This window comes from Cherax quadricarinatus, chromosome 40 (genome assembly GCF_038502225.1).
Source record: "Cherax quadricarinatus isolate ZL_2023a chromosome 40, ASM3850222v1, whole genome shotgun sequence".
NCBI classification, from domain to species: domain Eukaryota; kingdom Metazoa; phylum Arthropoda; class Malacostraca; order Decapoda; family Parastacidae; genus Cherax; species Cherax quadricarinatus.
Genome location: NC_091331.1, coordinates 17694189 through 17722028, shown reverse-complemented (window position 1 = coordinate 17722028; position 27840 = coordinate 17694189). Strand labels below are relative to the sequence as shown.

Genomic DNA, 27840 nt, shown 5'->3' with positions numbered 1-27840 from the left:
TATTATTGAGTATTATTATTATCATTACTAATATGGTGTCTCCAGACATAAGACACTTAGTGATTTTAATGTGTACCTGCACGCCAGCACAGTGCGTAAGTTTATTTAGGTACAGATATACAAGTATAATTATGAAATAACTTTTAAAAACACTTTAAATTTTGGAGTTTCCAGACATAATGGAGAGACGTGATGCTTATGGAGCTCATGGAAAATATAAATAAACCGGGTGGGGCGCGGTGACCGTATTAGAAAGTCAGGTGGGGGAGCCGTATAGTGAGTTTTGGTCATAATTTGAAATGTCCGTATTAGCAGAACACCATAAAGTGGGCCCTTACTGTAATCAGTAATTGCAAAATTTACCTGTTATCTTGCATAGTCATGGGTAAAAACAGAAAATACAGGAATCCTGCCAGTGTAAAATATTTAAGAGGCTTCCATTTCACTCGTATACCAGAGAGGAGTGACTAAAATGACAACTGAGATCTCAGACATACCTTTCTCTGTGTCTGTATAATCCAATGTCTGACAAATGTGCTTGAGAAGTGCAGCCAAGAGTTGGGATGGACACACACAGTTGGAGTTTAACCACTGTGGTGGCTCCTTCATGAGTACCATGATCCATTTCAGTAACAATGAAACTGTGGTCACTTCTCCTATACATAGTTTGTTAATAGTACTACACAGCTTTCCAACTAAACATGAACCTGGTAATAATAAATGAGAAACATTTTAGTGATAATGTTCTTTAGCTTCAATAAGACATGAATTTATAACATAAAAGAGTTGAGCAAAGTATCACTTCAAGCATCAAACAATGACTAATAATGAACATATACAGTGGACCCCCGCATAACGATATTATTTCAATCCAGAAGTCTGTTTGGGTGCCGTTATAGACCGAATTTGTTCCCATAAGAAATATTGTGAATTAGATTAGTCCATTTCAGACCCCTAAAAATACACCTACAAAAGCACTTACAAAAATAAACTTACATAATTGGTCGAGTTGGGAGCTGATCGTTATCCGGGGTCCACTGTACTAAATTATGCTTTGCAAATATTTTTTTTCCTTTCATCTCATCAGATGTCTCCCACCAAGGAAGGGTTACCCCAAAAAAGGAAACACATTCATCATCATTCATTAATTGCCATCTTGTCGTAAGTGTGCTGACATCACTATTTAGATGACCTTCCAACTACAATATCCTCACCCCTCTTTCAGAGTTCACAAACTACCATTCCCACCTTCAGGGCTCATGTCTGGCTAAATAGCTTTCCCTAATATGCTCACACAAGCCTGCTTAGACTAGTATCAGCATGAGAATATTCTTTCCTTATCAGAAATTGCAGCACAAACTAATTTTACTTAACACTTAAGGCATGTAGGTAATGAAGCGATGATTTGCAGTCAAACTTCTCAACTATGCAAGTTGCAATTTCTCTCTAGCTGACAAAGTCATTTTAAATATCTCATGCTATGTTTTCAGATGTCACAGACAACACAGTCAGCACAGGCTGACTGTTTTTACCCTGGCTGAATCTAGGTGTTGCAAATGAACACCTACACATGAAAATGTGTGTACTGTATATTGATGCAATTCTCTCCTTAGATATAGGAAACCCTTTCACTGCTGGGAACTCTCAAAATTAAAAGCACTGACAATGTCAAGAATTTAAAAAAAAAAAAAATCTTCTGAAATGGTAGAGAATCTTTTACTGAAGGTATTTATGAGAAGTTTTTACAAAGTAGAAGTGATGCAAGGAGGGAAGAGTATATGGAGAAAAAGAGAGAGGTTAAGAGAGTGGTGAAGCAATGTAAAAAGAGAGCAAATGAAAGAGTGGGTGAGATGTTATCAACAAATTTTGTTGAAAATAAGAAAAAGTTTTGGAGTGAGATTAACAAGTTAAGAAAGCCTAGAGAACAAATGGATTTGTCAGTTAAAAATAGGAGAGGAGAGTTATTAAATGGAGAGTTAGAGGTATTGGGAAGATGGAGGGAATATTTTGAGGAATTGTTAAATGTTGATGAAGATAGGGAAGCTGTGATTTCGTGTATAGGGCAAGGAGGAATAACATCTTGTAGGAGTGAGGAAGAGCCAGTTGTGAGTGTGGGGGAAGTTCGTGAGGCAGTAGGTAAAATGAAAGGGGGTAAGGCAGCCGGGATTGATGGGATAAAGATAGAAATGTTAAAAGCAGGTGGGGATATAGTTTTGGAGTGGTTGGTGCAATTATTTAATAAATGTATGGAAGAGGGTAAGGTACCTAGGGATTGCCAGAGAGCATGCATAGTTCCTTTGTATAAAGGCAAAGGGGATAAAAGAGAGTGCAAAAATTATAGGGGGAGAAGTCTGTTGAGTATACCTGGTAAAGTGTATGGTAGAGTTATTATTGAAAGAATTAAGAGTAAGATGGAGAATAGGATAGCAGATGAACAAGGAGGCTTTAGGAAAGGTAGGGGGTGTGTGGACCAGGTGTTTACAGTGAAACATATAAGTGAACAGTATTTAGATAAGGCTAAAGAGGTCTTTGTGGCATTTATGGATTTGGAAAAGGCGTATGACAGGGTGGATAGGGGATCAATGTGGCAGATGTTGCAGGTGTATGGTGTAAGAGGTAGGTTACTGAAAGCAGTGAAGAGTTTTCACGAGGATAGTGAGGCTCAAGTTAGAGTATGTAGGAAAGAGGGAAATTATTTCCCAGTAAAAGTAGGCCTTAGACAAGGATGTGTGATGTCACCGTGGTTGTTTAATATATTTATAGATGGGGTTGTAAGAGAAGTAAATGCGAGGGTCTTGGCAAGAGGCGTGGAGTTAAAAGATAAAGAATCACACATAAAGTGGGAGTTGTCACAGTTGATCTTTGCTGATGACACTGTGCTCTTGGGAGATTCTGAAGAGAAGTTGCAGAGATTGGTGGATGAATTTGGTAGGGTGTGCAAAAGAAGAAAATTGAAAGTGAATACAGGAAAGAGTAAGGTTATGAGGATAACAAAAAGATTAGGTGATGAAAGATTCGATATCAGATTGGAGGGAGAGAGTATGGAGGAGGTGAATGTATTCAGATATTTGGGAGTGGACGTGTCAGCGGATGGGTCTATGAAAGATGAGGTGAATCATAGAATTGATGAGGGGAAAAGGGTGAGTGGTGCACTTAGGAGTCTGTGGAGACAAAGAACTTTGTCCTTGGAGGCAAAGAGGGGAATGTATGAGAGTATAGTTTTACCAACGCTCTTATATGGGTGTGAAGCATGGGTGATGAATGTTGCAGCGAGGAGAAGGCTGGAGGCAGTGGAGATGTCATGTCTGAGAGCAATGTGTGGTGTGAATATAATGCAGAGAATTCGTAGTTTGGAAGTTAGGGGGAGGTGCGGGATTACCAAAACTGTTGTCCAGAGGGCTGAGGAAGGGTTGTTGAGGTGGTTCGGACATGTGGAGAGAATGGAGCGAAACAGAATAACTTCAAGAGTGTATCAGTCTGTAGTGGAAGGAAGGCGGGGTAGGGGTCGGCCTAGGAAAGGTTGGAGGGAGGGGGTAAGGGAGGGGGTAAAGGAGGTTTTGTGAGCGAGGGGCTTGGACTTCCAGCAGGCATGCGTGAGCATGTTTGATAGGAGTGAATGGAGACAAATGGTTTTTAATACTTGACGTGCTGTTGGAGTGTGAGCAAAGTAACATTTATGAAGGGGTTCAGGGAAACCGGCAGGCCAGACTTGAGTCCTGGAGATGGGAAGTACAGTGCCTGCACTCTGAAGGAGGAGTGTTAATGTTGCAGTTTAAAAACTGTAGTGTAAAGCACCCTTCTGGCAAGACAGTGATGGAGTGAATGATGGTGAAAGTTTTTCTTTTTCGGGCCACCCTGCCTTGGTGGGAATCGGCCAGTGTGATAATAAAAAAAAAAAAAAATTTACATGAAAACTGAAATTTGATGGAAAACTTATGAAATTACACAGGTGCAAAGTTAGCAATCTAGACACAATTTACACATCAGCAATTTTTCCCGCTATTTTGTTAGTAAGCCTTTTGCTTTATTGATTGAACACAAGAAACCACCCATTTAATTATCAGAACTACCTATGAAGTGCACAGAAGTTCGTAATTTGGCCAAATTTTACACAAAATTAAAAAAATTCCAATTTGAAATCACTGTAGACATTCCAGGCACTAAAACATTTCCTCTGTTCATTAGTCAATTCCTCAGGCCTCTCGTATATTACACACAAAGTACAGTGGACCCTCGGTTTTTGTCGATCTCTGTTATCGCCGATTTCGGTTTTGGCCAACTTTTTTCGTTGATTTTTGGCTTCCGTTTTCGTCAATAACCTCTGTTTTCATCGATTGTATGGAACGTGTCCAGTGTCCAATGTGCAGACAAAGCCGCCTCCCACACACATTTTCAGCCAGTGTAGCATTGTTTCTTGGTCAGTGAACACATCCTGCCAGGTCATACGAAACATTTCATAATAATCCATTGTCTTTGCCACTTGTTTATCGTGTGTGACTGCTAAATAAGCGACCATGGCCCCAAAGAAAGCTTCTAGTGCCAGTGCTTTGGTAAAGGAAGTGAGGAACACTGTAGAACTGAAAAAAGAAATCCTAGGAAAATATGATAGTGGCGTACACATTGCTGAACTCGGCAGGATGTACAGGAAGTCGCCATCAACAATCAGCTTCATTGCGGCAAAGAGAAAAGAAATCATGGAAGCTGATGATGCAAAAGGGGTGAATGCAATAACCAAACAGAGATCCTAAACAACTGAAGGGGAGAAATTGTTGTTGGTGTGGATCAGAGAGAAAGAGTTAGCAGGAGATAGTGTTGTGCAGTCCATTATTTGTGAAAAGGCAAGGCAGTTGCATGAGGATTTCACAAAGAAACTGCCTGAAACAAGAGGTGGTGAAGGTGAATTCAAGGCCAGCAAAGGCTGATTTGAAAAATTCAAGAAGTGAAGTGGCATACAGTGTTGTAAGGCATAGTGAGGGTGCCAGTTCAGACAAACAAGCGGCTGAAAAATTTGTGCGGGAATTCGAATGTTATTTAGTCTGAAAAATTCCAATTGTGACGAAACAGGCCTCTTTTGGAAGAAAATGCCAATGAGGACTTATATCATGCAGGAGGAAAAGGCACTCCCAGGACACATGCCTATGAAAGACAAGCTAACTGTCTTGTGTGGTACTGCTAGTGGAGACATCACATTGAAGCTTTTACTGGTGTATCTCTCTGAAAATCCCAGTGTATTCAAGAATAACAGTGTTGTGAAGAGTAAATTGTGTGTGATGCAGAAAGCAAACAGTAGGACATGGGTCACAAGGGAAATTTTCCTGGAATGGTTCAATGAAGTGTTTGGCCCCGCTGTGAAAAAATACCTCCTGGATAATAAATTGCCACTCCAGTGCCTCCTTTTAATGGACAATGCTCCTGCTCATCCTCCAGACTTGGAAGACCAATTGTCTGAGGAATTCTGCTTCGTAACAGTGAAGTTTTTGCCTCCTAACACTACTCCTCTCATCCAACCTATGGACCAGCAGATAATTGCAAACTTCAAACAACTGTACACCAAAGCAATGTTTCAAAGGTGTTATGACATAACCTCGGACTCTGAATTGACCCTAAGAGAGTTCTGGAAGAATCACTTCAGTATCTTCCACTGCACAGGCCTTATAGATAAGGCTTGGCAGGGAGTGACTTCCAGGACGATGAACTCTGCTTGAGGAAAATTGTGGTCAGATTGTGTCCAAAAGAAGGATTTTGAAGGGTTTGAGGCTGACCCTGTCGACCCTACACCTGTTGTGTAATCAATTGTGACATTGGGGAATTCCATGGGGTTGGATGTGAGTGGCAACGATGTGGAAGAGTTGGTGGAGGACCACAATCAAGAGCTAACCACTGATGAGCTGCAAGAGCTTCATCTGCAACAGACCACAGCACAAGAAATTGTTGCAGAGGAGGATGAAGAGAGATGGAAGCAGGTGCCTTCTTCAGAGATTAAGGAGATTTGTGCAATGTGGACTAGAGTACAGTCATTTGTGGAGCAACATCACCCTGAGAAAGCTGTTGGAATCCGTGCTGGCGACTTTTACAATGACAATGCCATGTCCAATTTTAGGCAATTAAAGAGATACCAGAAACAGACCTATCTGGACAGATATTTTGTGTGACAGGGGTCCAGTGACTTAAGCTGGTCCTAGTGGCATTAAAAAACAAAGGAAGGAAGTGACCCCGGATAAGGAGTTGGTACCTACAGTCCTTATGGAGGGGGATTTCCCATCCAAAAACTAACCTCTCTTCACTCTCCCCTCCTCCCTGTCTTCCTTCCAGCAACAACAGCCTTCAATAAAGGTAAGTGTCATATTTAACCCTTTGGGGGTTTCGGCCATACTAGTACGGCTTACGCCCCAGGGTTTTTGACGTACTAGTACGCCTATATTCTAGCGCCCTCAAATCTAGTGAGAGAAAGCTGGTAGGCATACATATGAAAGAATGGGTCTATGTGGTCAGTGTGCGCAGTATAAAAAAAAAAATCCTGCAGCACACAGTGTGGAATGAGAAAAAAAAAAAAACTTTGACCATGTTTTTGGATTAAAACAGCGACTTTGCACTGTATTTTCGTATGGTATTTATTGTTGTATTCTAGTTTTCTTGGTCTCATTTGATAGAATGGAAGACATATTACAGAAATTGGGATGACTTTGACTGGTTTTACAATGAAAAGTACCTTGAAATTGAGCTCAAAGTAGCAGAAATGTTCGATTTCTACCAAAGTTCAAAAGCAAACAAATCATGCCATGCGTCCAATACATGTCAACTGGCGAGTCTAATATTCTTTCACAAGTGCGCTGATATTATTTATACCATTTCTACACTAATGCAGTAGTCTGCCTAACAGTAAATCTTCTATTTTTTTGCAAGAATAAAAATTCAAAGTGGAAAGCCAAAGAAATATAAGAGGGGCCTGGGGATGTGACTAACAAACAGAGAACTTGTTATTTTAGTGCCAGGAATGTCTTTCTTGTTTATTCTGGACCCTATTCGGAAATTGGCATCTTTTGAAATTTGTGTGAAATTGGCAAAATTGCTAAATTCGGACCACTTTATTGGATAGTTGAAATTGGTAAATGGGTGGTTTCTTGTACTCATTCGATAGAAAAAATGAAGTTCTAGCGAAATAGTTATGATTTTTGTCGACTAGTACACTGGAATTGGCCGAAAATAGGGCTCAAAGTGGGCAAAATCGCTGATGCATAAACACTGTTGAGACCGCTAACTTCGCAAGAGCATAATTCCATAAGTTTTCCGTCAAATTTCATACTTTTGGTGTCATTATGATCGGGAAAAGATTCTCTATCTTGTCCTAAGAACAATTTTTTTTTTTTTTTAAATTTTGGCAACCTTGAGAACAAATCTCTGAGAGGGCCTGGCGACCCCCAAAGGGTTAATGTACATTCTTTTGTGCATGTAAATGTATATTTAAGGTAAAAAAAAAAAATTTTGTTGATACTTCTGTGTGTCTGGAATGGATTAATTCCACTTACATTATTTCTTATGGGGAAAATGGTTTCAGTTTTGGCCAGTTTTGGTTTTGGCCGATGGCTCTGGAACACATTAAACATGAAAACTGAGGGTCCACTCTACTGAAGTTTTTACCCTGTTTTTTGGATAATAAAATACAGAACCCCCATATCCATGGGGGATAAGTTTCAAGGACCTGCTACGTACACCAAAACCGCAGACAGTAGTGAAAGCTATATGGTATTCAAGTCATTTTTCGTTTACATACATGTGATAGTGGATTTCGGAGAAGTGTAGGGAGGGAGGCTGGAAGCAATGAGGTGGTGTGATGGTGACCATGTGGGTGGCAGTGTTGGTGGCCCAATGTGGGTGGTAGAGTTGGTGGCCCAGTGTGGGTGGTAGTGTTGGTGGCCCAGTGTGGGTGGTAGTGCTGGTGGCCCAGTGTGGGTGGTAGTGCTGGTGGTCCAGTGTGGGTGGTAGTGCTGGTGGTCCAGTGTGGGTGGTAGTGTTGGTGGCCCAGTGTGGGTGGTAGTGCTGGTGGTCCAGTGTGGGTGGTAGTGCTGGTGGTCCAGTGTGGGTGGTAGTGCTGGTGGTCCAGTGTGGGTGGTAGTGTTGGTGGCCCAATGTGGATGGTAGTGTGGATGATGGGTGACTGAGCGAGTCCATGTGCAGTTGGTGTAGACAGTGTAAGGGTGGTTGGTGGCTACATGACTAGGAATGTAGATGGCATGTCAGGGTGTGTGGGCTGTGAAAACATGGGTAAAGTGAGGGCATAGGGCTGTAGGAGCAGGGCTGTGAGGGCTAGAAGCTGTGGGGGAGCAGTGAGTGAAAGTATGAGTAAGGTCTAAGGCTGTGTGAATCTGAAGCTGTGGGGAAGTGGTATGGGTGAAAGGTGTGCTTGTCAGTGGCCTGGTGTGGGTGGTGACTGGATGATGGGTGACAGGGTGGTCAACATAGCCTCACTACCAGACAGTGCAAGCACCCATCTCCCTTCATGTCAATTTCCTCCCTTATAGCTGTTTGTATAAGTTTTTCACAATATGTAGCATGTTTCTTATGTAATTATGAAAACACATGTGATACCTAAAATAATAAAACTGACAACAATTGCATAAATATTGGACTTTGTAGTGCCCCCCAGAGCTACATGCTTCTTTACATCATGGCGTCAAAAGCACTTCTATGCCTCTTTGTAATGATGCCAAATGGTGATGTTACTACATTAAATAATAAATATTATTTAATTATTTTATTTTATATTTTATTAACACACTGGCCGATTCCCACCAAGGCAGGGTGGCCCGAAAAAGAAAAACTTTCACCATCATTCACTCCATCACTGTCTTGCCAGAAGGGTGCTTTACACTACAGTTTTTAAACTGCAACATTAATACCCCTCCTTCAAGAGTGCAGGCACTGTACTTCCCATCTCCAGGACTCAAGTCCGGTCTGCCGGTTTCCCTGAATCCCTTCATGAATGTTACTTTGCTCACACTCCAACAGCACGTCAGGTATTAAAAACCATTTGTCTCCATTCACTCCTATCAAACATGCTCACGCATGCCTGCTGGAAGTCCAAGCCCCTCACACACAAAACCTCCTTTACCCCCTCCCTCCAACCTTTCCTAGGCTGACCCCTACCCCACCTTCCTTCCACTACAGACTGATACACTCTTGAAGTCATTCTGTTTCGCTCCATTCTCTCTACATGTCCGAACCACCTCAACAACCCTTCCTCAGCCCTCTGGACAACAGTTTTGGTAATCCCGAACCTCCTCCTAACTTCCAAACTACGAATTCTCTGCATTATATTAACACCACACATTGCCCTCAGACATGACATCTCCACTGCCTCCAGCCTTCTCCTCGCTGCAACATTCATCACCCATGCTTCACACCCATATAAGAGAGTTGGTAAAACTATACTCTCATACATTCCCCTCTTTGCCTCCAAGGACAAAGTTCTTTGTCTCCACAGACTCCTAAGTGCACCGCTCACCCTTTTCCCCTCATCAATTCTATGATTCACCTCATCTTTCATAGACCCATCCGTTGACACGTCCACTCCCAAATATCTGAATACATTCACCTCCTCCATACTCTCTCCCTCCAATCTGATATCCAATCTTTCATCGCCTAATCTTTTTGTTATCCTCATAACCTTACTCTTTCCTGTATTCACTTTTAATTTTCTTCTTTTGCATACCCTACCAAATTCATCCACCAACCTCTGCAACTTCTCTTCAGAATCTCCCAAGAGCACAGTGTCATCAGCAAAGAGCAACTGTGACAACTCCTACTTTATGTGTGACTCTTTATCTTTTAACTCCACGCCTCTTGCCAAGACCCTCGCATTTACTTCTCTTTCAACCCCATCTATAATTATATTAACCCTTTCAGGGTCCGTCCCGTAGATCTACGGCTTTACGTTCAGGGTCCAAACCGTAGATCTACGCCATGAGCTCAGCTCACTCTGATAAACTGTGAGTGGTACATTTGGGCCTAGATATGAGAGAATACATCTATGTGGTATGTGTGCACCACATAAAACAGATCCTGCAGCACACTGTGTATAATGAGAGAAAAAAAATGAAATCATGATTTTTCGATTAAAACAGCAACTTTGCAGTGTTTTTTCGTATGTTTTTTATAGTTGTATTTGCGATTTCTTGGTCTCATTTGATAGAATGGAAGACATATTACAGAAATAGTGATGATTTTGATTGGTTTTAGCACTGGAAATGGCTTGAAACTGAGCTCAAAGTAGCAGAAATGTTAAATTTTTGCCGATATTCAAGAGTAAACAAACGACCTCACACGTCTAATACACGTCAGCTGGTGGGTCTAATATACATTCACAAATATGGTGATGATATTTATACAATTATTACAATATTGCATAACAGTAAATCTTCTATTTTTTGGTGTGAATAAAAATTCATTATGTGAATAAAAAATCAAAATGGAATTTATTTGTAAAGCCTCAAAACATAACTAATGAACAGAGGAAATGTTAGTTTAGTGCCAGGAATGCCTACATTGTTCATTCTGGACCCTGTTTTGAAATTGGAATATTTTGAACTTTGTGTTAAATTGGCCAAATTAACAATTTCCGATCACTTTATTTTGTAGTTGAAACAGTTGACTTGGCGATTTCTTGTGCTCAATCGATAGAATAGAAGTAATACTAGTGAAATAGCTAAGAATTTGGTTGACTGGAATAATGTAATTGGCCTAAAATGGAAGTCAAAGTCGGCAAAATCGCCGATTCGTAAATATCGCTGACACATCAAAATTCGCGAGAGCATAATTTCGTCAATTTTCCACCAAATTTCGTACTTTTTGTTTTATTACCTTCACAAAAAGATTCTCTACGATTTCATAAGAAAAAATAACAAATTTTTTTTTTGAAAATTCTTGGACACTGGTGCGTGACTCCAGATTTGGGCCTTGGACCCTGAAAGGGTTAAACAACCACGGTGACATCACACATCCTTGTCTAAGGCCTACTTTTACTGGGAAATAATCTCCCTCTTTCCTACATACTCTAACTTAAGCCTCACTATCCTCGTAAAAACTCTTCACTGCTTTCAGTAACCTACCTCCTACACCATACACCTGCAACATCTGCCACATTGCCCCCCTGTCCACCCTGTCATACGCCTTTTCCAAATCCATAAATGCCACAAAAACCTCTTTAGCCTTATCTAAATACTGTTCACTTATATGTTTCACTGTAAACACCTGGTCCACACACCCCCTACCTTTCCTAAAGCCTCCTTGTTCATCTGCTATCCTATTCTCCGTCTTACTCTTAATTCTTTCAATAATAACTCTACCATACACTTTACCAGGTATACACAACAGACTTATCCCCCTACAATTTTTGCACTCTCTTTTGTCCCCTTTGCCTTTAGACAAAGGAACTATGCATGCTCTCTGCCAATCTCTAGGTACCTTACCCTCTTCCATACATTTATTAAATAATTGCACCAACCACTCCAAAACTATATCCCCACCTGCTTTTAACATTTCTGTCTTTATCCCATCAATCCCAGCTGCCTTACCCCCTTTCATTTTACCTACTGTCTCACGAACTTCCCCCACACTTACAACTGGCTCTTCCTCACTCCTACAAGATGTTATTCCTCCTTGCCCTATACACAAAATCACAGCTTCCCTATCTTCATCAACATTTAACAATTTCTCAAAATATTCCCTCCATCTTCCCAATACCTCTAACTCTCCATTTAATAACTCTTCTCTCCTATTTTTAACTGACAAGTCCATTTGTTCTCTAGGCTTCCTTAACTTGTTAATCTCACTCCAAAACTTTTTCTTATTTTCAACAAAATTTGTTGATAACATCTCACCCATTCTCTCATTTGCTCTCATTTTACATTGCTTCACCACTCTCTTAACCTCTCTCTTTTTCCCCATATACTCTTCCCTCCTTGCATCACTTCTACTTTGTAAAAAATTCTCATATGCTAACTTTTTCTCCCTTACTACTCTCTTAACATCATCATTCTACCAATCGCTCCTCTTCCCTCCCGCACCCACTTTCCTGTAACCACAAACTTCTGCTGAACACTCTAACACTACATTTTTAAACCTACCCCAAACCTCTTTGGCCCATTGCCTATGCTCTCATTAGCCCATCTATCCTCCAATAGCTGTTTATATCTTACCCTAACTGCCTCCTCTTTTAGTTTATAAACCTTCACCTCTCTCTTCCCTGATGCTTCTATTCTCCTTGTATCCCATCTACCTTTTACTCTCAGTGTAGCTACAACTAAAAAGTGATCTGATATATCTGTGGCCCCTCTATAAACATGTACTTCCTGAAGTCTACTCAACAGTCTTTTATCTACCAATACATAATCCAACAAACTACTGTCATTTCGCCCTACATCATATCTTGTATACTCATTTATCCTCTTTTTTCTTAAAATATGTATTACCTATAACTAAACCCCTTTCTATACAAAGTTCAATCAAAGGGCTCCCATTATCATTTACACCTGGCACCCCAAACTTACCTACCACACCCTCTCTAAAAGTTTCTCCTACTTTAGCATTCAGGTCCCCTACCACAATTACTCTCTCACTTGGTTCAAAGGCTCCTATACATTCACTTAACATCTCCCAAAATCTCTCTCTCTCCTCTACATTCCTCTCTTCTCCAGGTGCATACATGCTTATTATGACCCACTTTTTGCATCCAACCTTTACTTTAATCCACATAATTCTTGAATTTACACATTCATATTCTCTTTTCTCCTTCCATAACTGATCCTTCAACATTACTGCTACCCCTTCCTTAGCTGTAACTCTCTCAGATACTCCAGATTTAATCCCATTTATTTCCCCCCACCGAAATTCCCCTACCCCCTTCAGCTTTGTTTCGCTTAGGGCCAGGACATCCAGCTTCTTTTCATTCATAACATTATTATTAATAATAATAATTATATGATTATCATTACTTATTATGATATTATTTTCTTTAGAAGTTTAACTGCTATATTATGCACAATAAGACATTACAGCCTCTCCTCACCTAATGATGGAGTTCCGTTCCTAAGCCCATGTCATTAAATGAATTCGTCTCTAAGTGAGGAGCATACTATAATGGTAGTAGGTTTGTGTCAACCATCTTTGATATTGTTTTAATGTCACCTTTGCACCATTTATAACATTTCTGGTATATTTTTAAATGTTTATACAGCAGTGTACTGTATGTTGAAATAAACAGAATAGAGGAAATCAGCTCTAATATACATTATTGAAGTATAAATATTGACCAGTATGCATACCTAAATAATGTATGTACATTAGAGCAGATTTCCTCTATTCTGCTTATTACAATATACAGTACACTACTGTATAAACATTTAAAAATATACTAAAAATGCTATAAATGGTGCAAAAGTGACATTACAACAATATAAAAGATGGTTGAAACAAACCCACTACCATTATAATAAGATCCTTGCTTAACAACGAATTCTTTTACCGATGTGGTCTTAGGAACAGAACTCCGTTGTTAAGTGAGGAGAGGCTGTATATAATTTTTTATTCATTTGTTTGTTGACTGATCTTAATGAAACTTTATATAACCATGTTTTATGCACTCTTATTCAAACAGTAAGAAATGAATGTAATCAGATAAAAAAATGAAATGTCAAATTGCAACCTCAATATTTTCGGGCCAAGGTTAACTGCAGATAACTGAATCAGTGGATACCAGATCATTGGATACGGGGGTTCTACTGTATAACCAATAATGAATGGTCATGGTTTAGGGTATTCAATAATAAGCAGACCTAGTAGAAATGCATCAAACAGTCCGGCTGGTGTAGGGGAGACCTTACCCGTCCTCAGGAAAATTGTCAAAAACCGAACATTTCCACTATGTTGAGAATGACTTCAAGCTACTTCCAGTTTGGAACCAACCAAAATCATCTCTATTTTGGAAGTATGTTTTCCACTTTATCAAATGATACCATGAAATAGCCAACAAAACCATAAAAATCATCCTAAAACACACCTCAAAGTTGCCATTTTAAATCAAACACAAGATCGAAGGTTTGCTTTTCCCAATCATGCACTGCCTAAGGCAGAATTTTTTTATGCTGTGCACACTCATCACAGACCCATTCTCTCATATCTAGGCTGAAATTTACTGCTCACACCTTATCTGATTGAAGTACGCTCAAAATGTAGGTCTTTCTGAACAATGCTGGCATCAATAACGTAGATCTACATAGGACATTGAAAAGGCTAAACAATCAGGAACCACTTCAGGGTTAATATTTGTGTTGAGCATTCTGAATAAGTAATATGCACAGTACTATATGTAGATACTTTGTACATTTAAAAGCTTGAAATCTTTGTATAGTGGGAGGAAGGGGGACAATGCTGTCTGGAATCAGACTGAGTGATTATTATAATGGCAAATTTTTGTTGTGTAATGATCAGGTGTAGACGATTTGCTGCTGTAGATCCCCATACACAAATACAATAGGTAAGTTAAGGGTGGAGTTACAGGTGGTACAGGTTGCAGGACAGATTACATTTAAGAAAGAATACCAATAATAATACAGTAATACTGTAACAATAATACTGCAGTAATAATAATATTATTCAGAGGGCTGAAGAGGGGTTGATGAAGTATTTGGTCATTTAGAAAGGATAGAGCAAAATAAAATGATTTGGGGGTGTATAAATCTGTAGTGGAGGGGAGGAGGGGTAGGGGTCATCCTAGGAAAGGATGGAAGGAGAGGAAAAAAGAGGTTTTGTGTGCAAGGGACTTAGAAATGCAACATGCATGTGTGAGCATGTTAGATAGGAGTGAATGGAGACAAATGGATTTTGGGACCTGAAGAGCTGTTGGAGTGTGAGCAGGATAATGTTTTGTGAAGAGAGTCAGGGAAACCAGTTAGCCGGACTTGAGTCCTGGTTAATCGGGTAACTCGTTAAAAGTGTTGAATGATGGTGAAAGTGTTTCTTTGTTTTTTGGGTCACTCTGCCTCGGTGGAAGATGGCCGACGTGCTGAAAAAAATAATTATAATTATTATATTATTTTTTTTTAACATGTCGGCTGTCTCCCACTGAGACAGGGTGACCCAAAAAACAAAGAAACACTTTCACCATCATTCACACATAATCACTGTCTTTGCAGGGGCACCCAGATACGACAGTTTAGATGTCACTCCAAACAGCCAATATCCTAAACCCCTTCTTTAAAGTGCAGGCGTTGTACTTCCCACCTCCACGACTCAAGTCTGGCTAAACGATTTCCCTGAATCCCTTCACAAAATATTACCCTGCTCACACTCCAACAGCTCGTCAGGTCCCAAAATCCTTTTGTCTCCAATCACTCCTATCTAACACGCTCACACATAGTCATGTATATATAGTAAAGTGGTGCTAGCACTTCTGTATGAGTGTACTAGTCTTCCAGTGTTAAAGCAAGGAGAAAGATGACAGCAGTGCAGAAGTAGAGTTTGAGATCAATGTATAGTGTGAATACAGTATTATGCAAAAAATATGAAAAGAAATTAAAAACAGTATACAGTGGACCCTCGACCAGCGATGGCATTGATTAACGATAAATCTGACTAGCGATACATTTTATCGCAAAAATTTTGCCTCTATTAGCGCTAAAAAACTCGACCAACACTATTCATTCCGTCTGAGACACGTCCACTTCTGGCCAGTGATTACAAGCCAGCCAGCCACCACGGTCGCTTCCAAGCATACAATCGGAACATTTCATATTATCACAGCCTTTTTAGTGATTGCACCTGCAAAATAAGTCACCATGGGCCCCAAGAAAGCTTCTAGTGCCAACCCTACAGCAAAAAGGGTGAGAATTACTATGGATATGAAGGAAGAGATCATTGCTAAGTATGAAAGTGGAGTGCATGTCTCCGAGCTGGCCAGGCTGTACACAAAACCCCAATCAACCATCGCTACTATTGTGGCCAAGAAAACGGCAATCAAGGAAGCTGTTCTTGCCAAAGGTGCAACTATGTTTTCGAAATTGAGATCGCAAGTGATAGAAGATGTTGAGAGACTGTTATTGGTATGGATAAACGAAAAACAGATAGCAGGAGATAGCATCTCTCAAGCGATCATATGTGAAAAGGCTAGGAAGTTGCATGACGATTTAATTAGAAAAATGCCAGCAACTAGTGATGTGAGTGAATTTAAGGCCAGCAAAGGTTGGTTTGAGAGATTTAAGAATCGTAGTGGCATACATAGTGTGATAAGGCATGGTGAGGCTGCCAGTTTGGACCAAAAAGCAGCTGAAAAATATGTGCAGGAATTCAAGGAGTACATAGACAGTGAAGGTCTGAAACCTGAACAAGTGTTTAATGGTGACACTGACAATGTTGTGAAACACTTTAGGAATGTCATAAAGAAACGGGAGGTACAGGCCTCTATGGGCAGATATGTTGTGTGACAGAGGTCCAGTGACTCTCAAGCTGGTCCTAGTGGCATTAAAAGAAGAAGGGAAGTAACCCCGAAAAAGGACTTGCCACCTCAAGTCCTAATAGAAGGGGATTCCCCTTCTAAACACTAAGACCATCAATACACTCCCCTCTTCCCATCCCATCAATCATCACCAGATCTTCAATAAAGGTAAGTGTCATGTAACCGTGCATGTCTTCTTCAGTTTGTGTGTATTAAAATTAATATTTCATGTGTTAAAAAATTTTTTTTTCAATACTTTTGGGTGTCTTGCACGGATTAATTTGATTTCCATTATTTCTTATGGGGAAAATTAACTTGACTAACGATTATTTTGACTAACGATGAGCTCTCAGGAACGGATTAATAGCGTTAGTCGAGGGTCCACTGTAGTTGTATGATAGGTAAAATTCAGCGTTAAGCAAGAATGGGGTAAAATGGATTGACAAACAAGATGTATAAAATGGATGTGGATGGAAGATGTAGGGAATATTCCAGGAAGGGTTAAGAGCTTGTGAAAGAGGTTTATAGTAGTATGGGTTTGAGCATCTAGCAGTCATTTGTAAGCATGTTAATTCAGAGTGAATGAAGACAAGTGATTTTGTGGGATTTTCTTATTGGGGTGTAGTAAAGATAATATTTACAAAGAGATTGAGGAAAAAACAGGGTAGCTGGACTTGAATCTTGGAGGAAGTTAGTACAGTGCCTGCACATTGAAGAAAGGGTACCAATGTTGCAGTTCAAAGAACTATTTGAACTCTGATGTCAGCACACTTCCAGCAAGAGGTATACATAAACGAGTGTCTTACCAAAAAACGTCAGAACCTCCTGTATAGAGTCAGAAAACTTAAGCGGGAGAATGTAGGTCAACTGTACACAATCACGAACGAGAATGATCTATCATGATTTCTCAGGGATACTGATCTTACAGAGAATAACTAAATGTCCAGCCTAAAAGCCTACGTAGTGTAGTGTATGTTTTGCTCCATTATTGTTCAAATTTCAAAGTACAATCTCTTAGTAATTAAATAATCAACTACCTCATTTTGTGATTTTACTAGTAAGCATAAGTCACCTTATCTAATTTTCTTATTTACTATTGTTTGCTTAAATATTAGCTGAATCGATACTTTCTCTGTCCATATTACTACCTCATATTTTTTTAAATACTATCAATTGATATTACTTACTAAAATTAATAATTACCATTTTTACTATCAATACAATTTACTCTTAACATTTTTGACATCATTTAATAACCATTACTTGTCTAATTACCTTAACCTGTTTTAATACCACATTTACTATCTTAGAGTACTCTTAATTACCTTGTACTGCCAAATAACCTCTAGTATAACTACCAGTGCAATTTTGAATGAAATAAACATTACTTTTTCACTTATTTTGTAATCATTATTACTTACTAAAATTTTATTAAACACCATATTTACTACCAGTCAATTTTACTTTTGTACATTAATCATTATTTTATACTTCCCATAACATTTTGTTGCCAAATTTCCAAGTTTGTATATTCAACTCCAACCTTTATATTATCCTTTGTACCTGTGTACCTGTGTACCTGTGTATCTGTGTACCTGTGTACCTGTGTATCTGTGTACCTGTCTACCATCTTACTATCATATTATAACCAAGACATTGCCATTGTTATTTTTTACTTATTATTCTTTTGGTACTTTAATTTGTGAATTTTATTTTGTCAATTTAAATCTAGTTATACTCTTGATCTTGTCAACAACCTATACCAGACCCTAGTGCAATTGCAAGTACCATTTCAATTTGTATTTTTATATTATAAGTTTATATTATAAGTCCTATTCTAAGATTGTTTTCATATCTTAGTGACTATATTGTGTGTGCAATTAGTGTATATTTCAATTATATTATTGTTCAAGGCCCTTAACTATCTTTTGCTAACTAGTACCAACTACCTCATATATATTTTTTTTCTACTTTTTTTATTATTTTGCTACCTTAACTTGTATATTTTATCTTGTCAATTTAAATCTAGTTATACTCTAATTCTTGTAAACAACTTATATAACACCTTAGTGCAATTACAATTGAGAGTCTTGTGCCTTTTTTATATCATTAGATTAAACTCAGTTGTACTATAGCTCATTCTAGCTCAATACATAGTCAATACCAAATTCATTACATTAGACCCTAGTGCAATTACTAGTGAGAGTCTTGTGCTATTTTTAATTTGTATTTTTATATTATTAGATTAAACCTAGTTGTACTCATTAGACTCAATTCCTTGTGCTATTTTTAATTTGTACCTAGTTGTACTTTAGCTCATTCCAGCACAACACATAGACAACACCAACTCCATTATGTGTATTAGTGACTATACTCTACATGACCAAAATGCTATAGCTATACACTTGTCCAAACTTCCCACCACTACAGATATCAGTACTAAAACTCAACCCACAACTCAGGATATAAATAACCATAATTTAAACCTAGAAGATGATTGATCACGTTGACCCTGATCTAAACCTCCATAATCTGACACACAATCAAAACCTATTGGAAAGTAACTGCCTTTACTACACAGCATCACAAGCCAGCACTATCCTAAACAATGCTAAAAGTCTATCAGTACTTAACTACAACATCAGGTCCTTAAGCAAACACTATGATGACCTCCTGGCACTCCTTGAATCACTAAAGACACCCTTCTCCTGCATTATTCTTACTGAGACCTGGCTTAAGCAGGACACAATAGATATCTACCCTCTACCAGGATACACAGCAATCCACAACTGCAGACCATACCAAGTTGGGGGTGGTATTGCAATCTATTACTCTAACCAATTATCTTGTATTAGCACCACTTGCTTTAGTGATGAATATGGAGAATACATTTTTGCTAATTTTACTGTAAAAAACCTTAAGACGCCTATAACAATCGGTGCCATTTACCGGATACCCCACACAAACATCCCAAATTTCAGTGAGAAACTAAAGGCACTAATAACAAACAGACAAATGAATAAGCACCACCTTCTCTTAGCTGGAGACTTCAACATCAACCTTGGCCTACTAGATGATCAGCCTGTAACTGATTTCATCAACAATATGAACAACACACTTCTCATACCAACAATAACTAAACCAACCAGGCTCACTGAAACAAGTGCAACCATAATAGACCACATATGGACCAATATACTAGCCCCCCTTAAATCAGGGATAATCACAGATAGCACTACAGACCACTACCCTACCTTCCTCTTGACAAACATTAGTAAACCACCACTTGAATACAACAAAGTTTCATTTAGACTCCATGATGAGGCCTCAATAAGGAAGTTCACAGCTGACCTAGAGACTGTTGACTGGCCTACAGAATTCTCCAAGGCCAATGGTATTGATGACTGGACAGACATTTTTCTTAACAAATTACTTAGACTATACAACAAACATTGTCCTATAAAAACGAAACAGATCACAAACAAACGGCTTGGTTGCCCATGGCTAACCAGCACCATTCTGAAATCCATTGATAAGAAACACCAATATGAAAAGCAATATAGACAGGGCTTAATACACAAAGATATTCTTAAACACTATTCATCAGTCCTCACCAAAGTAATAAAGAAAGCCAAACAACTATACTACTCCAGTAGATTCACTGACACAAGAGGAGATATAAAAAAGACCTGGAAAACACTCTCTCAGATTCTAGGGACCCACAAACTGAAAAAAAAACAAGAATATTGCCCTAACTAAACCTAATGAAACACCACTGCATCCCACTGACACAGCTAACAAGATAAACGACTTCTTCTCAACCATAGGTTCTAATCTCGCCAATAAAATCCCACGCACCAATGCCCATGCCGGGGACTACCTAGATGGGAATTTCCCAAATTCCTTCTATCTTGCTCCAACTGAGCCCATGGAAGTCACCGAGATTATAAAGTCACTTAAAAATAACTCAGGGAATCTGTCTCATGTCCCACCATTATTGTACAAGAGAGCGGCCCATGTCCTCTCGCATGCTATCTCATTACTTTTTAACAAGTCACTAGAAACTAGCACCTTCCCGAAACTACTCAAGACGGCAAGGGTTACACCAATACATAAAGGTGGTGACCCTACAGATTTAAACAACTATAGGCCAATATCAAACTTACCATTGCTATCCAAAATCTTTGAGAAACTCGTGCACAGGAGACTATATTCATTTATAACGGCACAAAACATACTCAACCCCTGCCAATTTGGATTCAGGAAAAATAAAAGCACTAACGATGCAATCATAAAAATGCTAGATCTGCTTTACACAGCATTGGAAAATAAGGAATATCCACTAGGAATTTTTATTGACCTAAGAAAAGCTTTTGACACAGTAGACCACGGCATCCTACTCCACAAACTTGACCATTATGGTATAAGAGGCCATGCGCTTGCATATTTCAAATCTTACCTTACTAATAGGTATCAGTATGTCACCATTAAAGACACAGCATCAACAACACAGCCACTTGATACTGGAGTTCCACAGGGAAGTGTCCTTGGTCCCCTGCTCTTCCTCATATACATCAATGATCTTCCAAACGTATCTCAACACCTGAACCCCATTCTCTTTGCTGACGACACGACTTATGTCATCTCTCACCCTAATCTTGCCACCCTCAACACCATTGTTAATGAGGAGCTGATCAAAATATCGACTTGGATGACAGCCAATAAACTTACGCTTAACACTGACAAAACCTACTACATTATGTTTGGTAGCAGAGCAGGAGATGCGCAAATTAACATTAAGATCGACAACACTCTAATTGCCAGGCATAATGAGGGCAAATTCCTAGGCCTATACCTCGACAACAACCTGAACTTCAGCACCCATATCCAACACATAACCAAAAAAGTATCCAAAACGGTTGGGATCCTCTCCAAGATACGATACTACATGCCGCAAACTGCCCTTCTCACACTATACCATTCACTTATATATCCATACCTCACCTATGCTATCTGTGCTTGGGGTTCAACTGCAGCAACACACCTAAAGCCAATAATAACCCAACAAAAAGCCGCAGTAAGAATAATCACTAAATCCCATCCCTGGCAACACACCCCCCCCCACTCTTCATAGATCTAAACTTACTCCCTGTTCAGTACATCCACACTTACTACTGTGCAATCTACATCTACAGGACCTTAAATTCCAATATTAACCTTGACCTAAAACGCTTTCTTGATAGTTGTGACAGAACCCACAGGCACAACACCAGACACAAACATCTCTATGACATTCCCCGTGTCCGACTAAACCTTTACAAAAATTCAATGTATGTCAAAGGCCCTAAAATCTGGAACACCCTACCTGAAAATTCTAAAACTGCAGACACATTCATCACCTTCAAAACTACCATCAGAAAACATCTTATCTCCCTGATACACCCTGTCAACTAATTACACGAATACCACCTGGTGGTTCACACTTACACTCACTCACCCATTTGACCATAAACAGAAATATCAATCTCAATCTCAAAATAATGAATCTTAACTAGTCATAAGTTGGCCTGTGATACTCCAATACTGAAACTATGTATAGTGCCAAAACAAAAGCATTCACATTGCTAAACTCACAAACTAGTATTTAGTCACTTAGCCATAATACCAACTTACCTCATAATTTTGTAATATTTTAAACTTAAGATTTAATTTAAGTCTGCCCGAAATGCCTAGCCATGCTAGGTGTTCTAGTGGTACACTCTGTAATTATTATTTTACTACATGTAAACCACACAATAACTAAATTCTGTAAACTCAGCATTGTAATCCTTATAGAGAATAAACTTTGAATTTGAATTTGAAATTACAAGAGGGATGACAATAATACCTGCAGAAGTGCACATGAAGCTGGTGAGTGTGGTGTGGGAAGCCAAGGCCACTAAAGCCTTCAACACAGGTAATACTTCACTGCTTGTGTCAATATTGGCAAAACAGTCTCTAAGAGATACAATTACTTGTTCGCATCTGCAATACAGTTTAAGCCATGTATTTTTTTTTATTAAAACAGTCATTGTAGTTAACAATGAATCTGTATTTCATTAGCATGAAAATAATATAAACTAAATATAAGATAAATTACAATCTAAAAAAACTGCACTACTCTATACTTATATTTTAGGAATCATTTAGCCTCTAATCTGTACATTTAACTTCCAATCCCTGCACGGTTTTTCTTAGCAATTTCATGAGTTCACATTTACCTGCCTTATGAATAAACACCACTTAATATCATTGTAAAAGTTTATTTTTTCTACATAGTAGATTGGTAGACAGCAACCGCATAGGGAGGTACTACCGTCCTGCCAAGTGAGTGTAAAACGAAAGCCTGTAATTGTTTTACATGATGGTAGGATTGCTGGTGTCTTTTTTTCTGTCTCATAAACATGCAAGATTTCAGGTACATCTTGCTACTTCTATTTACACTTAGGTCACACTACACATACATGTACAAGCATATATATATACACACCCCTCTGGGTTATCTTCTATTTTCTTTCTAGTTCTTGTTCTTGTTTATTTCCTCTTATCTCCATGGGGAAGTGGAACAGAATTCTTCCTCCGTAAGCATGCGTGTTGTAAGAGGCGACTAAAATGCCAGGAGCAAGGGGATAGTAACCCCTTCTTCCGTATAAATTACTAAATTTAAAAAGAGAAAAAGGAGAAAAAGTTAGCATATGAGAAGTTTTTACAAAGTAGAAGTGATGCAAGGAGGGAAGAGTATATGGAGAAAAAGAGAGAGGTTAAGAGAGTGGTGAAGCAATGTAAAAAGAGAGCAAATGAGAGAGTGGGTGAGCTGTTATCAACAAATTTTGTTGAAAATAAGAAAAAGTTTTGGAGTGAGATTAACAAGTTAAGGAAGCCTAGAGAACAAATGGATTTGTCAGTTAAAAATAGGAGAGGAGAGTTATTAAATGGAGAGTTAGAGGTATTGGGAAGATGGAGGGAATATTTTGAGGAATTGTTAAATGTTGATGAAGATAGGGAAGCTGTGATTTCGTGTATAGGGCAAGGAGGAATAACATCTTGTAGGAGTGAGGAAGAGCCAGTTGTGAGTGTGGGGGAAGTTCGTGAGGCAGTAGGTAAAATGAAAGGGGGTAAGGCAGCCGGGATTGATGGGATAAAGATAGAAATGTTAAAAGCAGGTGGGGATATAGTTTTGGAGTGGTTGGTGCAATTATTTAATAAATGTATGGAAGAGGGTAAGGTACCTAGGGATTGGCAGAGAGCATGCATAGTTCCTTTGTATAAAGGCAAAGGGGATAAAAGAGAATGCAAAAATTATAGGGGGATAAGTCTGTTGAGTGTACCTGGTAAAGTGTATGGTAGAGTTATAATTGAAAGAATTAAGAGTAAGACGGAGAATAGGATAGCAGATGAACAAGGAGGCTTTAGGAAAGGTAGGGGGTGTGTGGACCAGGTGTTTACAGTGAAACATATAAGTGAACAGTATTTAGATAAGGCTAAAGAGGTCTTTGTGGCATTTATGGATTTGGAAAAGGCGTATGACAGGGTGGATAGGGGGGCAATGTGGCAGATGTTGCAAGTGTATGGTGTAGGAGGTAGGTTACTGAAAGCAGTGAAGAGTTTTTACGAGGATAGTGAGGCTCAAGTTAGAGTATGTAGAAAAGAGGGAAATTTTTTCCCAGTAAAAGTAGGCCTTAGACAAGGATGTGTGATGTCACCGTGGTTGTTTAATATATTTATAGATGGGGTTGTAAGAGAAGTAAATGCGAGGGTCTTGGCAAGAGGCGTGGAGTTAAAAGATAAAGAATCACACACAGGGTGGGAGTTGTCACAGCTGCTCTTTGCTGATGACACTGTGCTCTTGGGAGATTCTGAAGAGAAGCTGCAGAGATTGGTGGATGAATTTGGTAGGGTGTGCAAAAGAAGAAAATTAAAGGTGAATACAGGAAAGAGTAAGGTTATGAGGATAACAAAAAGATTAGGTGATGAAAGATTGAATATCAGATTGGAGGGAGAGAGTATGGAGGAGGTGAACGTATTCAGATATTTGGGAGTGGACGTGTCAGCGGATGGGTCTATGAAAGATGAGGTGAATCATAGAATTGATGAGGGAAAAAGAGTGAGTGGCGCACTTAGGAGTCTGTGGAGACAGAGAACTTTGTCCTTGGAGGCAAAGAGGGGAATGTATGAGAGTATAGTTTTACCAACGCTCTTATATGGGTGTGAAGCATGGGTGATGAATGTTGCAGCGAGGAGAAGGCTGGAGGCAGTGGAGATGTCATGTCTGAGGGCAATGTGTGGTGTGAATATAATGCAGAGAATTCGTAGTTTGGAAGTTAGGAGGAGGTGCGGGATTACCAAAACTGTTGTCCAGAGGGCTGAGGAAGGGTTGTTGAGGTGGTTCGGACATGTAGAGAGAATGGAGCAAAACAGAATAACTTCAAGAGTGTATCAGTCTGTAGTGGAAGGAAGGCGGGGTAGGGGTCGGCCTAGGAAGGGTTGGAGGGAGGGGGTAAAGGAGGTTTTGTGTGCGAGGGGCTTGGACTTCCAGCAGGCATGCGTGAGCGTGTTTGATAGGAGTGAATGGAGACAAATGGTTTTTAATACTTGACGTGCTGTTGGAGTGTGAGCAAAGTAACATTTATGAAGGGATTCAGGGAAACCGGCAGGCCGGACTTGAGTCCTGGAGATGGGAAGTACAGTGCCTGCACTCTGAAGGAGGGGTGTTAATGTTGCAGTTTAAAAACTGTAGTGTAAAGCACCCTTCTGGCAAGACAGTGATGGAGTGAATGATGGTGAAAGTTTTTCTTTTTCGGGCCACCCTGCCTTGGTGGGAATCGGCCAGTGTGATAATAAAAAAAATAATAAAAAAAAGAGAAACTTTTGTTTTTCTTTTTGGGCCACCCTGCCTTGCTGGGATACAGCCGGTTTGTTGAAAAAAAAAAATTGTTTTTGTGTGTTTTGTGCAGGCTTTTCATATCCACTAATTTCACAAAATTAAGAATTAAAAGTACAGTAGGACCCCTATATCCATGGGTCTGGTATCTGCCGTTCCAGTCACCTGCGGTTTACTGCGCAAAATTGGTGATGGTGGAAGTTCTTTAAAGCCTAAGAAAAGCTGAAAAGTACTTCCCATCAGTGAGGAAGGTGATAATTCTCTACTTATTGTGAGTAATTTATTGATTAAACTTTATAATAGATATGTATAGGACTTATATATAGGGTTTGCCATTATCTGCAGTTTCAGTATCAGTGGCAGGTCCTTGGAATGTATCCTCCTGCAGATACAGGAGCCCTACTGTATGCCAGCATCATCACCAACTGGGCATCAGTGAAACTGTATGATGTTTAGAAAAAGAGATGAATGCTGCATGTTAGGCTATTAGGAGTTTGGCTTAAGTTCTATTGCTCTATGCTATCACAGTATACATCATAGCACTTTAATGCTTTGCTTGCATTCCTGTGAAAGAAATGTCTGCCCCCTCAAAAATGGACTGTTTTCTTTATTAAAAAAAAGCCTAGGCATGAACAAGATCATTATAAGATTGAGCAACTTTTAATACAACTACAACACTTTCAGTTAAGTACATGAACCATGTGTGAAATTCGCTAACAAAAATGGAAAGCGTGCTTTTATGACTGATACACTCAGAATTGAAAAAACTTTACTTCAGCACAATCATCACATTTATGAGAAGGTCCACCAACTCTTTCAACATCAAAGAGAGATGTGCAAAAATGGTATATAATACCGACAAGATGAAATTAAGACACGTGCAACATCTGGGTACCTTTATTGTAGATGTTTTGCCATCCAGTGGTTTTATCAATACAAATTCTAGGACATCACTTGAAGACAGTAGGACTATATACAGATGAGGTAATCAGTCCCTCAACCTAGGAGTAGGTGCGAAGAGCACCGTAGTCGTGGAGATTCTGAAGCAGAAGCAAGGAGCCTGGCGCTTATATAGTAACGTCAGGTGTAGCAGACGAGGGCATAGTCACTGGTAGGCGGGATTCCCCAGTGGAAGTAGGTCCTTCCCAAAGAGATGGGTATCTACAATAAAGATACCCAGATGTTGCACATGTGTCTTAATTTCATCTTGTCGGTATTATATACCATTCTTGCACAACTTGTCAGACACTGCAACATCATGGAATCTTGACTCTGAGGACATGTACATAAGGCTACGACAACTACTACTACAACTAACCCATCTCTTCGGGAAGGACCTACTTCCACTGGGAAATCCCACCTACCAGTGACTATGCCCTAGTCTGCTACACCTGACGTTACTATATAAGCGCCAGGCTCCTTGCTTCTGCTTCAGAATCTTCACAACTACGGTGCTCTTCGCACCTACTCCTAGGTTGAGGGACTGATTACCTCATCTTCTGTATATAGTCCTACTGTCTTCAAGTTATGTCCTAGAATTTGTATTGATAAAGCCACTGGATGGCGAAACGTCTACAATAAAGATACCCAGACGTTGCACATGTGTCTTAATTTCATCAAAGAGAGATGCTCTGTCCCTCATCTACCACAGAACCCTTTCGAGGAAGTGTATGCTGATTTGACAGGTTCAAGAAATAGCAAAAATTTTCACAGCATTAGTTTGAAAGACAAAGAAGTCAATGTAAACCAATATGAAGCAATGTTTTTCCATAAGTTAAAGCAGTATCAAAAAGTAGGTGTTCAACATGGACGATGTCAAAGAGCAAGTCATACTCAGCAGGTTTTCACTACTGACAAAACCAAAGCTTTTTAGCAGAAGGATACCTACTAGGCTCTACAGTTTATAGCAGTTTAAAATTCAAGTTTAAAGTAGAAAAGACACTCACATTGCTAAACCAGCAGTTGTTCATAGATTACTTCTGCCTACAACAGAGTATTATTATAGGTACAAGGACCTTACATAATATTGCATCAAGTTTTAATATTCTTTGGCAATTCTCTTGGACACTTTATCTACCACCCCATCAAGGTGATACCTATACCATTAAAATGTATTACATTACCTCAAGTATACATTTTCAAAACTCTTGGATGCCAATGACAGTCCAAACATACCTTCTATATATACTTTTGGAAAATCAGTATCATGTAGATATATCACTGGCAAAAATTGGAAAGAAACCAGAGTAACAATGAATGCCTCATGGAAAATCTCTAGGTGTGAACAAATGTGCACATAATTTTCAGGGATTTATCAGCCTCAAATATGACATTCATGACAATATGCAGATTGAACATGCAAATACCAGGTGTGGGATTTAAGAACCTTCAAGTACAGTACTGGTATATGTCTAGACTTCCCAAATGAAAATGA

At 39.2% G+C, this 27840-nt stretch overlaps 1 protein-coding gene across 4 annotated transcripts in view; it reads right to left on the bottom strand.

Annotated features, from left to right (window-relative positions):
- Nucleotides 1–497: 497 nt before the first annotated feature.
- Nucleotides 498–27840, bottom strand: part of LOC128687410 (uncharacterized) — a gene marked incomplete at its 3' end in the record, with an annotated part of 165677 nt that continues 138334 nt past the window's right edge. For 3 of the 4 annotated variants that reach the window (XM_070092752.1, XM_070092754.1, XM_070092753.1), the window contains 2 exon segments: nucleotides 498–707; nucleotides 22374–22510. In XM_070092752.1, the coding sequence (XP_069948853.1) occupies nucleotides 498–707; nucleotides 22374–22510 (347 nt within the window). 4 annotated transcript variants of the gene reach the window in all.